The 17,728-nt window shown below is 48.4% G+C and overlaps 1 protein-coding gene across 2 annotated transcripts in view; it reads right to left on the reverse strand.

The window, feature by feature from the left end:
* The window catches only part of LOC133057722 (E3 ubiquitin-protein ligase RNF213-like), a 124,456-nt gene extending 108,713 nt beyond the window's left edge, over nucleotides 1–15,743 (reverse strand). For both annotated transcript variants that reach the window (XM_061144589.1, XM_061144588.1), the window contains exons 1-3: nucleotides 15,659–15,743; nucleotides 13,297–13,488; nucleotides 4,357–4,517 (exon numbers count right to left, since the gene is read on the reverse strand). In XM_061144589.1, the coding sequence (XP_061000572.1) occupies nucleotides 4,357–4,517; nucleotides 13,297–13,432 (297 nt within the window). In that variant the 5' untranslated portion in view covers nucleotides 13,433–13,488; nucleotides 15,659–15,743. The remainder of the gene's footprint in view (nucleotides 1–4,356; nucleotides 4,518–13,296; nucleotides 13,489–15,658) is intronic.
* Between the last annotated feature and the right edge of the window lie 1,985 nt (nucleotides 15,744–17,728).

Below are 17,728 nucleotides of genomic sequence, written 5' to 3' on the forward strand. Positions count from 1 at the left end.
TAAATGACCCAATCAAAAAATGGGCCAAAGAACTAAACAGACATTTCTCCAAAGAAGACATACAGATGGCTAACAAACACATGAAAAGATGCTCAACATCACTCATTATCAGAGAAATGCAAATCAAAACCACAATGAGGTACCATTACACGCCAGTCAGGATGGCTGCTATCCAAAAGTCTACAAGCAATAAATGCTGGAGAGGGTGTGGAGAAAAGGGAACCCTCTTACACTGTTGGTGGGAATGCAAACTAGTACAGCCGCTATGGAAAACAGTGTGGAGATTTCTTAAAAAACTGGAAATAGAACTGCCATATGACCCAGCAATCCCACTTCTGGGCATACACACTGAGGAAACCAGATCTGAAAGAGACACGTGCACCCCAATGTTCATCGCAGCACTGTTTATAATAGCCAGGACATGGAAGCAACCTAGATGCCCATCAGCAGATGAATGGATAAGGAAGCTGTGGTACACATACACCATGGAATATTACTCAGCCATTAAAAAGAATTCATTTGAACCAGTCCTAATGAGATGGATGAAGCTGGAGCCCCTTATACAGAGTGAAGTAAGCCAGAAAGATAAAGAACATTACAGCATACTAACACATATATATGGAATTTAGAAAGGTGATAACGATAACCCTATATGCAAAACAGAAAAAGAGACACAGAAATACAGAACAGACTTTTGAACTTTGTGGGAGAATGTGAGGGTGGGATATTTCAAAAGAACAGCATGTATACTATCTATGGTGAAACAGATCACCAGCCCAGGTGGGATGCATGAGACAAGTGCTCGGGCCTGGTGCACTGGGAAGACCCAGAGGAATCGGGTGGAGAGGGAGGTGGGAGGGGGGATCGGGATTGGGAATACATGTAAATCCATGGCTGATTCATATCAATGTATGACAAAACCCACTGGAAAAAAAAATAATAATGATAATAAAAAAATGAAGAAAAAAAAGAAAAAAAAAAAATTTTTTTAATTTTGTTGCTATGCCACACCGCAAGGCATGTGACAGCTTAGTTCCCTGACCAGGGATCAAACCCTCACCCCTTGCATTGGAAGGAGGAACTTAACCACTGGACCACCAGGAAAGTTCCTCCCTCACATCTTAAATATTTGGCGGAAATAACAGCTGGAGGCCACAGTACTTTCTGCTATATGGATGATACAAATGACACTCTCCAGGGTGGAATACTCAGGTGGACTCCAACATTTGGCCATAAAACACTAAGGCTGGGACTTCCCTGGTGGTCCAGTGGTTAAAAATCTGCCTTGCAATACAGGGGACGCCGGTTCGATCCCTGGTCCAGGAGGATCCCACATGCCACAGGACAGCTAAGCCTATGAGTCACAACTACTGAGCCCATGTGCTGCAACTTCTGAAGCCCTAGAGCACATGCTCTGCAATAAGACAAGCCACTGCAACAAGAAGCCTGTGCACCGCAACTGGAGAATAGCCCTAACTCTCTGCAACTAGAGAAAGCCCGTGCACAGCAACAAAGACCCAATGCAGCCAAAAGTAAATAAATAAATACTAAACACACACAGACACACAGACACACACACACACACACTCTAAGGCTGTGATAAAATCCTCTACTGAACCCTCACATGCTTAAGGTTATTTTCTTATAATGACAGCAGAGAAGCAGAACAGGTCAAAGGGTACCTGCTTTACTAGGGGTCCCACCACATTACTCTCACATGTAGCGAAAAACCTACCCCATCGTTGCAAATGCTGACTTTTAATCCATTTTTTAATTTGATAGGTTTAATATAAAACCTTTCAGCTCTTTTAATTTTGAGTGTTTGATTTCAGAGGTGGGACAGTTGTATGTTTAATGGCCATTTCTATCTTCTCTATTGTGGACTATATCAATTGCTAGTCATCTTTCTATTGGGTAGGTTACTGTTTTCTATTTGATTTCTAAGAGCTTTTGACATATTAAGGCAACTCACTCTTAATTTTAAAATATTTCTATGTAAATACAAATCTTTTTATGTGCATGCGCATGCTAAGTCATGTCATTTCAGTCATATCCAACTCTTTGTGACCCTATGGAATGTAGCCCACCAGGCTCCTCTGTCCATGAGATCCTCTAGGCAAGAAAACCGGAGTGGGTTGCCATGCCCTCCTTCAGGGAATCATCCCAACCCAGGGATTGAGCCTCCGTCTCCTGCAGCTCCTGCATTGCAGGCAGATTCTTTACTGCTGAGCTGCCTGGGAAGCCCTTTTAGGTACATACAAATATGTAAACGCCTATTTTCCTAAACTGTTTACTCTTCATTTGTGCTCATTATACAAAGTTTTTAATTCTTTTAAGACTTTTTCTATAGTCAAATATACCAATCTTTTGTTTGTATTTTTACCCTTTGCTTTAATTACTAGAAAATCTTCCCCATTCATGGGTCAGATAAATATTTATGTATATTTTTTCCAGCTGTCATTATACACATTAGGGTCTGTTTCTGGGTTGTATTTCTGGTACATTGACTCATCCCAAGAGTCACTGTTTTAATGACTGGCTTTGAAACATGTTTTTGTTCATCTAATACAGCAAGTCCCACTTTAGGCAATTCTTTTTAACAGTTTTCTTGGTTATTCTTGCCCATTTTTTCTTCCAAGAGAAACTTAAACTTACTCAATCAAGGTTTAAAAAAGCTCTAATCCTGCTGGGCTCAATACTGTTTTCAATCACAGTGTCAAACACTTCCTAATGGTGTGTATTCCTTAATACTCACTTTTAAAGTATTTCAACAGCCAGGATATGGAGATAACCTCCAGGACTATTGACAGGTGAAAGGATGAGGAAGACGTGGTAGAGATATACAATGGAATACTACTCAGACACGAAAAGGAACAAAACTGGGTCATTCCTACAGGTGTGAATGGACCTAGAGTCTCTTATCCAGAGTGAAGTAAGTCAGAAAGAGAAAAAGAAATATTGTTACATTAATGCATGTTATGTAGAATCTAGGGAAATGGTACAGATGAACCTAGTTCCAGGGCAGGAATAGAGACACAGACGTAGAGAATGAACACGGGGACACAGGTGAAGGGAAGCAGAGGGCGGGATGGACTGGGAGACTAGATTTGACAATAAATACACTACCCATGTGTAAAACAGATCGCTAGTGGGAACCTGCAGGCTAAAACAGGGAGCTCAGCTTGGTGCTCTATGATGACCTAGATGGGTGGGAGGGGGGTGGGTGGGAGGGGATATATGTATACATATAGGCGATTCCTTTCATTATACAACAGAAACTAGTACAACTTTGCAAAGCAATTATACTCCAGTAAAAAAAAAAATTTTTAATAAATAAAAAATAAATTTGAAAAAGGAACTACAAAAAAAAGTTCACCCAAAATTTCAGTGTCCCATGTGGCCCAGGCTCAAAGCTGGCCATCCTGCTCTGGACAGGATTAGTGTCCAAGGAGAATGAAACACTCACACACACGCACAATTACCACACACTCACAATTACCACACACACTCACACATGCATATACCACACACATACTTTGTGTACACACACACTCGAACATGTGCACATTCTCACACAGGCATGCACACACACCCACAAGAGGCCACAATACTGCCAGCTGCAGCACCTCCCCCACCACCCAACAACAAGGAACAACAAAGGACCACATAGGAAACTAGCCCAACCAGGCAGACAGACAACGTCCCTCTCAGTCCTCCAAGAAACCTGGGAACAGAGCCGGCTGCTTAGGTCTGGACAGACTGGACTGTGATGTGGGGAGCTCTCGCTCATCCAAAAGGATGAATTTGTCCTGAATCTGTCAGGAAACTCTCTGCAAGACTCACCTGGGCTCCTGCCTGGCCACTCACTCAGGAGACACTCTCTTTGGGTCTGACACTTATAGGGAGACAAGACGGCTCAGCTTCCCCATTGAGGAATGGCAGCATTTCCAGAGCACCTCCATTTCCCCACAGCCTGGAGGCACCTTAGGAACTGTCTGGTCCATGCAAAATACCCAGAGCAGAGACAGACACCCACATGGCAGAAGCTCAGACACCCAGATGCAGCCCCGCCACAGCATCTGGGAGACACGACATGCTGGGTATGGTGGGAGGAAAAAGGGATGGGGATGCAGAGACCCTACACAAATCAGGCACAGAAGGGGCTCTCTGCCGCAGCCCAGCATGCAGGGGCCAACAGCTGGGCAGCAGTGAAGTGAAGCTGTGCTGGAGAGGATGCTGTAGGGACACTTGTTCAGCCACTGATGAAACCACAGCAGGAAACAGCGTCCTTGCAAAGCTAGGAGATGGGCAGAACCACACCTCCCAGACCCACTTCCCCAGGGGCCAGACACTCACTCGCTTGGTTTGCCGTGAGTCATTCGAACGGGGCTCATCTGGGTTTTCTTGCCAATCACCTGAGCCCAGGGACAAGGAGGAGCTGCTTTCTTCCTTCAGCTCCTGTCCACACTCCACTTCTCCCTCTGGGGCCGACGTTTCCTTGAGGTTGCTCTGAGAACCTACAAAGGCAGATGCACATTGGTCACATCTCAGAAAAACAAGTGAAAGCCCCAAGGGAAAACTTGGACTCCTCCCATGAGCACTGTTCAAGATTAGTCCTCTCCCAACTCAAGGTGCTGTCTTGGCTACAGTGAGCCAAGCCTGGTACAATTTCTGCTGTCAGGTGGGCAAGAGTGTACACCATGCGAAATGCCAAGCTGGATGAAGCACAAGCTGGGAACAAGACTGCTGGGAGAAATACGAATAACCTCAGATATGCAGATGACATCACCCTTATGGCAGCAAGTGAAGAAGAACTAAAGAGCCTCTTGATGAAAGTGAAAGAGGAGAGTGAAAAAGTTGGCTTAAAACTCAACATTCAGGTAACTAAGATCATGGCATATGGTCCCATCACTTCATGGGAAATAGATGGGGAGACAGTGGAAACAGTGACAGACTTCATTTTGGGGCTCCAAAATCACTGCAGATGGTGACTGCAGCCATAAAATTAACACTTGCTCCTTGGAAGAAAAGCTATGACCAACCTAGACAGCATATTTTAAAGCAGACAAGAGACATTACTTTGGCAACAGAGGTCTGCCTAGTCAAAGCCATGGTTTTTCTAGTAGTTATGTATGGATGTGAGAGTTGGACTATAAAGATAGCTGAACGCCAAAGAATTCATCCTTTTAAACTGTGGTGTTGGAGAAGACTCTTGAGAGTTCCTTGGACTGCAAGGAGATCAAACCAGTCCATCCTAAAGGAAATCAGTCCTGAATATTCATTGGAAGCACTGATGCTGAAGCTGAAACTCCAGTACTCTGGCCACCTGAGGCAAACTGACTCATCTGTAAAGACCCTGATGCTGGGAAAGATTGAAGGCAGAGGATGAGATGGTTGAATGGCATCACTGACTCGATGGACATAAGCCTGAGCAAGCTTCGGAGTTGGTGATGGATAAGGAAGCCGGGCGTGCTACAGTCCATGGGGTCACAAAGAGTTGGACATGACTGAGCGACTTAACTGAACTAAACAAATATATTAAACATCTACAAACATCTAAGATTCATCTACAAATGAAACTTAAGGCAAAAGAACCAAATAAAACTGGGAGGATATTTGTAACACATAACAGCCTGGGGCCACTGTCCTTTGATAAACTGTGGGCATGCTGACCTCCTCTCTCTTCCACCAGCCTCCACTGCAGGGGGTGGGGCCCCCATTAGACTGATCCAATCAGAACCTGGCATTTCTCCAGTTCCAGTCATTGGCAGAAGTACAGCAGGGGTCCAGGGCTAGTTAATGCAGTTTCTGACCCATCAACTCCTTCCTTCTAGTCAGACAAACAGACCCTGTGCTTGGAATCAACTAGTTTGCCTCCATGAAGGCAGCAGCCTGAGGACAAAGCAGGGCCGCCGGGACCTGAGACAGATGCAGAGCTGTGCAGAGACCTGACTCCCTCAGTCTGGAAGTGAGTGTGTGAGGCCCAGTGCACGCATTCCGCTGAGGAAGCAGGGAGCTGGGTGTCCGGTCATCTCCAATACAAACAGCCCCAGTGACTGAAAAATCAATAAGAATAACTTTAAAAAAAGGGAATTCCCCAAAGAAAACAGGCAGTTCAAAGAAAAGGAATTATAAGTGAGCTCTTAACCTTTGAGAAGACACTTATTTACCCTACCAATCAAGGAAGTAGCAATAAAACCCAAGAGGTACCCCCTTCGACCAATCTGACTGGCCCAAAGCTAGACACGCTGGTGTGGCTGGAGATGAAACCTCGAAGAGCCTGCAGAGGAGAGGCTGGGGGAAGCCTTGTGGACTTGAAGGTCTCCATTGTAAACGCACAAGGCTGCTCCTTGGAGCTTGTCCTTGAGACACACTGGCACCAGGGGCAGACCCCTTGCCAGCATCCGGCCCAGCCATGTGCATTTATGGCAGAACAGGAGTCCAGGAGACGACTGGCTCCTGCGTGGCAGAGGTGAGGCCAGTCTCACTAGAGGCCATGGCACAGTGCCACATGATGGAAGCAGGGCGCATTAGTTTTCCACCACGTGGAGGAAACATCTGGAAGGTGACACACCAAACAGTTAAGTGTTGTGTTCATAAGGGTGTGAAGGATCTGGGCTGGGGGTAAGCTGAGGGGGTTACCATTTTTCATATCCTCCAGTCGTAACATATGGGTTATTCATACCAGCATGTATTACTTCTATACTTATCAATATAAAAAGGAAACTAGCCGGATTCAGTAAGAGCAAAACTTAAGAATCTCTACTGAGCACTCTGCATGTTAACCCATCAAGTACTCACAGCCACGCTGTGACCTTCTCAGGCCCCCAGTTGGCAAGGTGGGGAGCAGAATTTGAATCCAGGCTCAGAGGCCAGGATAGGCCCTGGGGACAGTGACATGACCACCGTCCTTTCCCCAGGACTGCAGCTGAACCAGAGAAAATTCCTGTCCCTGCCTCATGAAGTATGGGCTCACGGGGTGCATGCACATTAGGCAGCATGACCCACCCTGAAGCATCCCTGCAGACGGATGGGAACAGACACACAGGTGTCCAGACAGTGCTAAGGGAGTCAGATCCCCAAATCTGGTTAATGGCTGATCAACCCATGAATGGGGGAGGAGGGCAGGGACCTTACAGGCAGCCTGAAATCACTGCTACAGAAATAGTTCAACCTAAATCAGTCAGCTGCAGAGACTCCACTTCTGGGCTCCCAAATGAACCCCAGCAGCAGCTCTGAGTCTGCTTCCCCCACCCTCCCACAGCAATCCCCACCCCTCCCTGCAGCTGCCTTGTCCTGAAGGCTAAAGAAAACTCCACATACCTCAAGCTTTCATATGAGGTTCCCTACAGCAGTCAGCAGAGCAGTCAAAGTCACAGGGACAGAAAGTAGGATGCCAGATGCCAGGGGTTGGGGTTGGGGGAGGGAGGTTACTGTCTAATGGGGACAGAGTTTCTGTGTGAAAACAGGAAGAAGTTCTAGAGATGGATGGTGGTGACTGGTTGCACAACAATGTGAATGAGCCTAATGCCACTCAACTGTGTCAACTGAAAAAAAATATTCATAACCTTAAAGTTCCCTGGTGGTCCAGTGGTTAAGAATTCACCTTGCAATGCAGGGGATGCAGGTTCTATTCCTGGATGGGGTAGGAAGATCCCATGTGCCTTGGAGCAACTAAGCCCACACCACAACTACTGAGCCTGACACAGCCAAATAAATAAATAATCTAAAAAATAAAAAAAATACTCTAACCTAAATATTGAGAGTTATGTGTTTTATTCAGTGGGAATTCTTAGGACTTCAAGCCCCTGAGACAGGATCTCAAGTTGTCCCACGAGAACTGCTCCAAGGAGGCAAGGGGAGGAGCCAGGTGACACAGAAGCTTTGCAACAAAGGGCAGGGAGCCTCAACATCAAAAGATTATTGCTAATTAAAGAAAACCAGGTAACCCAAGTTAAGAAATTTAGCACTTTTCTATGTATGGGAAGATGCAAATATCTGGGCTCACTGAAATCATTCATTTGATAGGTGACTCAGCTATCTGGGGCCAGTATCTTGTTTTCACATCCAGAGTTCCTCAGGGCTCACCGCAGGGAGTGGCTACAGTCTGATGGCTGCTGTTGCTGCTGCTTCTAAGTCGCTTCAGTCCTGTCCGATGATGGCTGCTAGGTAGCAGGTATTCTTTCCTTCCTGGGTTCCCTCAGGGCTCACCAGCTCACCATTCACAGTGGCTGCAACTGCTGGTGACTGTGACTTCTTTATTTATGTCAGGAAATATTCCAGTCATATTTCTCAATTGTCCACTTAAAATATGTTTAAATTGGTAAATTTTGTGCATCAATGCAAATAATAACCAATCTATAATAAGGAATTGTTATTCAGTCACTATGTTGTGTGCAACTATTCTGTGACCCCATGGACTGTAGCCTGCCAGGCTCCGCTGTCCATGGGATCTCCCAGGCAAGGATACTGGAGTGAGTTGCCATTTCCTTCCCCAGGGGACCTTCTCTTCCCAACCCAGGGATTGTGAATCCATGTCTCCTGCAATGGCAGGTGGATCCTTTACCACTGAGCCACCAGGGAAGCCCTCTAGAAGAGAGTTTTATTCAAGCAAAACTAAGGACTACAGCCCAGGTGGCAGCCTCTCAATAGTTCTGAGGAACTGCTCTGCTGAAGCCTGGTCTTCAGTTTTACACCTTGTCAGAACAAAGGACATACACCAAATATGAGAGGGTACATCCGTGAAGGAGGTTATCATGTACACAGCAAGTCAGCATGACCCCGGTGTCTGTAAAGGGAACCTCAAGTTTGTGGGCATTGTTGACGTGGACACCACAGCACAGGGGGCATTGATCCCTATCTTCAAAGCATTGTTCCTAACAGTTAAAGCACATGTGTGAGGCATGTTTAACAGGCCATGAGTCAGGCTGTTCCAGTTCACACAGAGTTCAGACTGAATCATGTATGAGCCGCAATGACTTCCCCATATCTCAGTTTGTGATCATCTCTCCCATCACTTGTTTTTAAATATTTTATCACACTTAAAAAACATTAAAACCACTACATAGAACAATGCAGTTCTCCCAGCCCACCCACTCCTCCCACCACCTGACAGCCCCTGGGTCAGGTGTGGTGGGCATTGAAGGGGAGCAGAATTTCCCACCTCAAAACAAGCTACTTTAGCACCCAGGGTTATTTCCTGCTGAAGGCAATGAAAACTCAGCAGATTTAAGAAAAGCTCTTGAACTCCCTCATAGTGTTTTAAATTTACATCAGAAAGGGGGTCTATAACAGGAAGAGAGCCATTACTATAGACAGCTTTTAACCAAGAAACTTATCTACATAACAGAGCAACCTCTAGTTTCCAAAAGTCTCTTCTGCCTCCCAGTGAAAAGCCCTCTTCTTTGCAGCCCCAGATCCTAGCAGGCTCCTTAAGTCAGGATGTTATAGAAGCTCTAATTACCTGGCTGCCTTTTGGGTCTCAAATTTTTATGGGGCTCCTATACATATGAAATGTGAATCTGTCTCTTATCAATTTAATTGTTGAACAGCCAAAGAATTTAGGAGGGAAGAGGGAGATGTTCTGCTCCCTTGCAGCACAAATTCGATGGCCAGTGCAGGCAGCCACAGAAACCAAGTGTGGCCACATCTTTGGACCCACGAGTGGTGGCAGGCAGGTGGCTCTTTCTCTCACCAGTGAGCCCTCCACAGTCACACCCGAACCCCAGGGGCTGACCCTCTCCCACGGCGGCTGCCTCTGGAGCTTCCCCAGTGGCTCTCAACCCTTCCCGGACTCCTGTGGGGTCTCGGGCTGCTTATCTTATTGTTTTCTGTTATAAAAACATCAACAAGAAAAACTTGGAAATGCAGAAAATATAAGGAAAAATACATTTCCCAGAAACCACCTCCCTTCCAAAAAATAATCTTTTAGCACTCAAGGAGGAAGTCGCACTTGCATACCCTGGGGCACCTGTCAGAACAGTGGGGAACTGGGGTGGTGGGGGCCTCCTGACCACCTGCTACTCACTGCCCTGTTGGACCTACTGACATTGGAAGCCCTCCACCGCAGACCAGATGCACATCACCCTTGGCAAAGTCAGCCACCCTCCACCTATGCCCAGGGTGGCCCCGAACTCTTCACACACTCTCCTTTTGAGGCAGAAATTGTTAGACAGTATAAGACTTTGAGACTTCAATTTCTCTTCTCTTTTTTTTTTAAATTTCAATTTTTCTCTTCTCAAGTAAGCATCTCACTCTTTGTTCCAATTTCCAGGCATTCAGAGGAATGCCTCCCTGGTCTGGAGGATCACAAAACCTTCAAATCCAAGACAAGACAATCATTAATTGCTGTGCAGTTTATTTAGAAGAAAAACTCCAGGTAGACAATTAGCTCGTAAACATACATCTAGCCCCTAAATAATGGTCAGGGGTCTTGAGAAAGGGTCGAGGGATGGTGCTGAAATGTCTGGAAAAACTGAGAAACTGGGGGATCCAAGAAAGCTATAAAAATGACAAACTGGACACTGTGCCATTTAAACTAATTGGTCTGAAAGGACGTATATTAAAGTCATGAGCCAACAAAAAAATGTACAGATTAATACTAGTAAAGATACGAAACTGCTGCAACCCTTGCCTTTTGGGAGGTTCTTCACCCCCTCTCAATGTCTATGCTGAGGGCTTTGCATCTCTGTCTTCTAAAAATAAACTTTGCCTGTATGATTTCGCTAGTTTGCAGAATTCATTCTTTAGCTCTATGAACAGAACTTGGGTTTCATGTTTCACTTTCACATCCTTATCTAGGCGGCCTCTCACTTCCGTCAGATTCAGTCGTCCTGGGTACCTCCAGGAAGCTGCACCACAGCTTCTGGCTCCAAGCTCTGCTCAAGTTCGCGAGGAACTTGCACCCGCAGCACCAGAGGGAGGCCAGTGTCCAGGATGCCCAGAGCTCCCGGCCTGGCAGACCTACAAATGGCTAAAAGGTGGAGATAATCCCTTCAGCAGCCAAGCCTCCTAGCAGTGTGGTTTCAGTTTCCATTCCTGTAAGTATGGAAGAGGCTGGGCTGGGTGAGAAAAGCAGAGAAGCCGGCAGGAAGTGGGTGGGGGACAGAAGAAGGAAACTGACAATCTCATTCAACACCCAGGTCCTCAGCCCTACTGTGTGCCCCACACGAGTGACCACGGCGCAGCTCCTCCCCTCCCACCCCCAGCGATGGGTGACGGACCACCCCCAGTGACGCAGCCCTAAGGACAATGGCCCTGTTTAGCACTCACTGTGCTCACAGAGGATAAGCAGGCAGCCTAGAAGCCGACCAGCTCCCAAAAGCTCTCACAGCCTTTGCTCCTGGGATTGGCAGAGATGCCAAGCATCTCAGAGGTACGGACTGTCCACTTTGGTAGTGACCAAGCCCTTCTAAGGGTAGGGGCTCCAGAATGACCTCTGACTGGGCCGAGGTGGACAGCTGTCTTGCCTGCTCTCCCTACCTGTCTGGATATGCAAGATCCTAGATGACCTGGTGTTCTCAAATAAGGCTTTTTTTCCCCTATTATGTTGGAAAACACACCAGTTGCTCTTAGCAGCCCTGTGAAAGCCCCTCACACAAAATTGAAGGGAGGCCAGGAGGAGTGAGATTTCCTGTTGACTCTCCCAAAGGGGTGAGTCTCAGGAGGTGCCAGCCACAGGACTTGAGACTCAGATGAAGCCCTGATTTTCTCCTGTTAATACATCTCATATCAATTTAATTCTTAGACAAGCCAAAAGGACCTAGAAGGGAAGAGGAAAACTCCTTCCCCAACCATGCTAAGGCCAACAAGACCTCAACCACAGCTTCCTTCTAGGGAACTGGCTCTGGCTCCTGAGTTCAAAATCTTTTCTCTACCAGTTGCTAGCTGCGTGACTATGAACAGTTACTTAACCTCTCCTTTTGCTTCACTCTTGGCATTTGTAAAATGGGGATTGATGATAGCTCCTCCCTCAATATTTAGCATAGCACTGGGCAAATCACAGGTTAGCTGATTGGTATTGGTTTTATTTGTGCTTTTAGTTTCTGAGGTCCCAAAGACCCCTCCTCCCAAGACCCCCTAGTCAGGCAGATGTTCTAGTGACCAGGGTGGGGAGTTCTGGAAGGTGGGAAATTACAACTGGATACCAAAACTTCAGCCATGCCATGCCATGCCATGATTCACCATCTGGACCAGGAATTGATCAGAGTGAACACCTGGCTGCCCACCAAGCTCCTCCCAAAGGATTAGCAACAAGAAGAAATCAATTAAAAAGGCAACAACAAAAAGTGCAACAAAAAGTGGCCACCTCTCCATACCTCTCACAGTCCAAAGAGTGCATCTGTAACAGGAGCACTTTGTACAAATGCAGCCGAAACAGAACCAATTAAAAGAACTGGGGGGCGTCTATCTCACCCCTGATTCAAACTGCACCTTCTTCAGTTCACTCAGCAATTATTTATTGAGCACCTGCTGTGTTCCAGGCAACATACGGGAGACTTGGGAAAAAGCAGTGAATGAGACAGCAAAGGTCTCTGAAGATCCACCATGGTGTCATCCAAGTGCTACTGAGACAAATAGCCTGGGGAAGTGCAGTTCAGAGTGAAGGGGCAGGGCAGGCACAGTTTGCAACTGGGTGGTCAGAGTGGGCCTCCAGAAGAGGAGACACCTGAGCAAAGATTGGAAGGCAGGGATAGGGGAAGCTGTGCTGCCCTCTAAGACAAGGTGTGTTCCAGTCGAGGGACCAGGCAGTGCAAAGGTCCTGTGGTCAGAGCATGTCTAGCGTGTACTAGAAGGAACAGGGAGACAGTCCAATGTCCCAGGCATCAAGAGAATCAAGGACCCACCAGAGTCACCAGGTGAGGGCCACCTGACACGGGTCCTCCTTCATGCGCCCATGAGCCACCCCTCATCAGGAAGGCGCCTGTGCAAGCTGCGGGGGCCCCTCCCCCACCAGGGGGGCCTGGGATGCCACTTTATACAGCATCCTCTGAAAACCGGTAAGATCCCTCAGCTCAGCCCAACACTTGTCATTCCCTAAGGAGAAAGGAAGCTCCAAGTTCTCTCCAAGAAATGAAACTGAAATTCTTTAAAAAGTGACAGATGCTTTCAGCAAAGGACTGGATAAAACTGTATTTCTAAGGAAAGTTTCCTCTAGAAACAATTCTCTATCACAGAAGACCTGCTAGCCTGGGCTGCCTGCTGGTCAAGGTCTCCACTTCTAGGGATGGAAGAGGGACTGAGCTAACTGCCCTCCCCACCACCTGCACCAGGCTCCCAGCCCCATCGGAGCCTTACCTGGTACTCCTTCCAGGGCTGCAGGAAGCAGCCTGTGTCCACACTCACTGCAGAACTTCGGGGCTTCCTCTTTGGAGATATGCCGACAGGAAGGACATTGCACACTTCCAGGGAGAGGAATTCCTGGGGCCGGCATGCTTCTGCAGATCTGGAAGCTAGAGGCTTGAGGCTGCCAGCTTTATACCCTGCCACCTGTCACGTGACCACAGCCTTGCTTCAGTTTCATTTTCTGAGAAAGTGAAATTGTGGTGGCCCAGTTCTCCGTGCTCAATTGAAACCTAGTCTGATCACCGCCCCCGGGGTTCTCCAGTCTGCCTCATCCCAACCTCCCCTTCCATGTGGCTGCAGCACCCACTTCCTTCTCTGCTGCCCCCACCAGGGCCAGGCTTGCCCCTCCTAGCCTCCTGACATCACTCAGTGAGTCTAAAAATGTCCCCATCCAGCTGAGACTGGGAGCCAGTTCAGCTGAGCCAAGTTGAGTGGAGACTGGGGGTAGTAGGGGAGCAGGCAGAGACTGCGGGTACCTGCTGTATGCCTCAGGCAAGGGACTCAGACTCTAACTGGCTCACTGCAGAAATGCTGGCAGCAAATGGCTGAGTCAGAGCCTGCCAAAGGAACCAGCCTGCACAGGGCAGCCCAGGGCTACAGGGGATGGCAGTCAGGCCTCTTAAAAACAGGGCCAGTGGTCAAGATTCCTAATAACAGGAATTGCCATCTTCTAAGCCTACACTCTTCTTATGGACCATCTGGCCCTCTGAACACCCTCCGTGGGGGTGGCAGCAAACCATGGTCAGGGTCATGTGCAAGGTCAGGACTCAGTCTGAGAATCTCCAGCTTTCAGAGACCACTGAGTTCATCCATGGTGAGAGTGGAGACACGTATCTTGGTTCTTGAGGCACAAAGATCCACCTGTCACCCTTTTCTGTTGGCTTCAGACCCAAGAATTCTGCTGGAGCAGCAGCCCAGTCGGCTCCTTCCCCAGCTGGGAGGGCAAGCAAAGGGCCCCATCAGACAACAACTCCCTGTCTGCCGGCCTCCTGCGGCCCCTGCGTCTCCTCACTTCATCTGACACCACCAACTTGTTCTCCCTCTGATGGTGAGCTAGGTAGGGGGAGAGAAGGACCAAAAGCACCCGAAGTGTGCGGTTATCCTCAGGGTCCTGATCCCCACCTCCCTTCTCCCCCTCCCAACGCCCCCTGAAACAACCACCACTGTACTCTCGATGACTCCCCAGGGCCCAGTCCTCTCTCCTAAGGTGCTTTCCCTCTCTCCAAAGCTCTGCTTCCACATAGACCAGAAAATTCACAGCAGGGATCAGAATTCCTCACTCGAGTGTCCTACTGTTTCTCCCCAGCACCAGGGGCTTATGGGTTACCGCAGGTACCAACACTTCTCTATTCTCTCAGTTTCCTTTTTTCCTTCCCCCTTTTTCCAGCCACATCCCCCCAACCACCACTTAAGAAAACCAGGTGGTGGCCCCCACCTAACCCTCCCCCATTCTCAGCCCTCCCTGGCTTCCCCCAGGGCCACCTCCCACTCCCAGTTGTCAAGGCCATCACCCAAGAGGTGCCAACTTGGCCTTCAGCCCCTGGCCACAGACAACCCTGATGAGTCAGGCAACCCTGATAAGTCAGGAGCACCCTGCTCTCTGAACGGCCCGGTGATGTGGGCAGTGATCCCGGCCTCCTAAAAGTTACTGTGAAATAAAAGATAAAGGGCATTTTTCCCAACATCACTTTCCCGTTGTTGCAATTAGTGAAAGCCCAGGATTCCGTTCTGGGTACAGGCAGAGGCCCCCCGGTCTGGAGGTCTCCGTCCGCTATCAGCCCCGGCCGCGCCCTCTCCCAGAGGAGGGTGCTCTTGAGTTCAAAGCCGGAGCCCAGCACTTCCCCGCAGGGCCCCGAACGTCGCTGGGGCCCGGGGAAAGCGCTCGGGCCCCGCCGCGCCCACCTGCTGCGCGCGGCCAGAGAGCAGGGTCGGCACTGTCCCGCGGGGCCGGGATGGACCGGGAACCCGCGGAGAAACCGAAACTTGGCGCCCGGATTAGGAGGGGGCCGGCCCAGACGGCGGCCGGACGCGACGCATCGGGACGCAAGCGCCGCTCCCCGGCAGTGCCTCGGGCCCGGCCGCCGCGACCCAGGACCAGACTCGGCGGGACCCCTGATCCGTGGGACCCTCGCGCACCTAGAGGAATGGCACTCTGACCAGTGGGACAGCTCGTAACGGGGGTAACTTGCGCCCTGCACTCACGGGACCCGGCATCCCTCTCTGTAACCTGCATTCCGCCCCTCGAGACCTGCAGCCAAGGTGCCCGCGCCCGGCCCTGCAACTGTGCATCCCAGCCCGGCGCGCCAGCTCTCACCTAGGCGGCTCCCGAGCCCACTCTGCCGCTTGTAGGCAAGGTTTCGTTTCTCTAGTCCTGGGTCCCGCCCCTCGCGCTTCGGCAGGCTCTGCGGAGCTCACGTGGGTGTGGCCGGAATTCCCGGTCGAGTGGCGCCCTCCAGTGGACCCGGAGCCAGGCCCTGTTCAGTTCAGTTCAGTTCAGTTCAGTTTCAGTCGCTCAGTCGAGTCCTTTTGCGACCCCTGGACTGCAGCACGCCAGGCTTCCCTGTCCATCGCCAACTCCCAGAGTTTACTCAAACTCATGTCCATTGAGTCGGTGATGCCATCCAACCATCTAATCCTCTGTCGTCTGCCGGGGTCCAGCCTCAGCAGGATCCAGGGGTACCCTCAGGATGAACGGTGTCGGCGAGAGAGAGAGAGAGACAGAGACAGAGACAGAGACAGAGACAGAGACAGAGACAGAGACAGAGAAACCAGACTAGGGGTATGCAGCAGGGTCTGGCTGTGCTTTATTTTTCACCATAGCTTTTATACCCTAAGTTAGTACATTTCTAAGGGGAAGATAGTTTAACATTACATCAGCTTGTCCTTCACGAAACCAGGGTGTTTTCTGCATGCTTCTTTGTTTATGAGAGTCTTGTACATTATCTTCTGGCCTGGAGGCCTATTGACATTTTATGACCTAGGTGAATGCAAAGCTGTTTTCCGTAATCTATTCTTTATTGAACACAAAGGTCAGTCCTTTTGCAGAAGTTCTCAACTAAATTTATCTAAAAAGTTTACCACACAAAGACTCTGCGGCTCCAGTGAGGCAGCCTCTGCTTAGCACTCTTGGTTAATTAACAATTCTAAAATCTTATTTTTCTAAATCTTTAACTATAACCACTTTTAGAATAATAATTTTGTGTTCTCTAATAGGGCTTCCTCATCCCTGAAGGGCTCTGTGCCTATTAGGGCCTTTTGTGTGATCAGGTTCTTTATGCTGTTTATGATTAAGGTGTTGTGAGCAGTCATGTGCATTAGTATGCATTTGCCAAGCAGGCTAGAATGCCAGCAAAGGGGTCTAAATTCAAACACTCCTTTCATCCTGGATAATCTTATAGGATACCACCATTCGGGGGACATATTAATTAAAGTTCTAAGTTGATTCTGTTTGGAGAGAGATCGGGGAAGGCCTTCTACCTCTGTCACAGAAATTAGGGAGTAGTCTAATATAGCAAGCATCAGAAAGACAGAGATCATCTTTAAGGTGAGCGCCGGGGCAGCTTTTCGAAATCCCTGAAGTCCTGATCTGCCTTGCTTGTCGGGTCTTCTCCTCATGACCTTGTCATGGGTGGGATCTCGTGTGCTGGCTCCCGGCAGTCGTCCCTTTCTCCTCCCGCCTTCAATCTTTCCCAGCATCAGGGTCCTTTCAAATGAGTCAGCTCTTCCCATCAGGTGGCCAAACGATTGGAATTTCAGCTTCAGCATCAGTCCTTCCAATGAATATTCAGAACTGATTTCCTTTAGGATGGACTGGTTGGATCTCCTTGCAGTCCAAGGGACTCTCAAGAGTCTTCTCCAACACCATAGTTCAAAAGCATCAATTCTTTGGCACTCAGCTTTCTTTATAGTCCAACTCTCACATCCAGACATGACTACTGGAAAAACCATAGCCTTGACTAATGGACTTTTGTTGGCAAATTAATGTCTCTGCTTTTAAATATGCTGTCTAGATTGGTCATAACTTTTCTCCCAAGGAGCAAGCATCTTTTAATTTCATGGCTGCAGTCACCATCTGCAGTGATTTTGGAGCCCCAAAATAAAGTCTGTCACTGTTTCCACTGTCTCCCCATCTATTTGCCATAAAGTGATGGGACCAGATGCCATGACCTTAGTTATCTGACTGTTGAGTTTTAAGCCAGCTTTTTCACTCTCCTTTTTCACTTTCATCAAGAGGCTCTTTAGTTCTTCTTCACTTGCTGCCATAAGGGTGATGTCATCTGCATATCTGAGGTTATTGATATTTTTCTCTTGGCAATCTTGAATCCAGCTTGTGCTTCTTACAGCCCAGCGTTTCTCATGATATACTTTGCATAGAAGTTAAATA

Source organism: Dama dama, chromosome 5 (assembly GCF_033118175.1).
Source record: "Dama dama isolate Ldn47 chromosome 5, ASM3311817v1, whole genome shotgun sequence".
Classification (NCBI taxonomy): domain Eukaryota; kingdom Metazoa; phylum Chordata; class Mammalia; order Artiodactyla; family Cervidae; genus Dama; species Dama dama.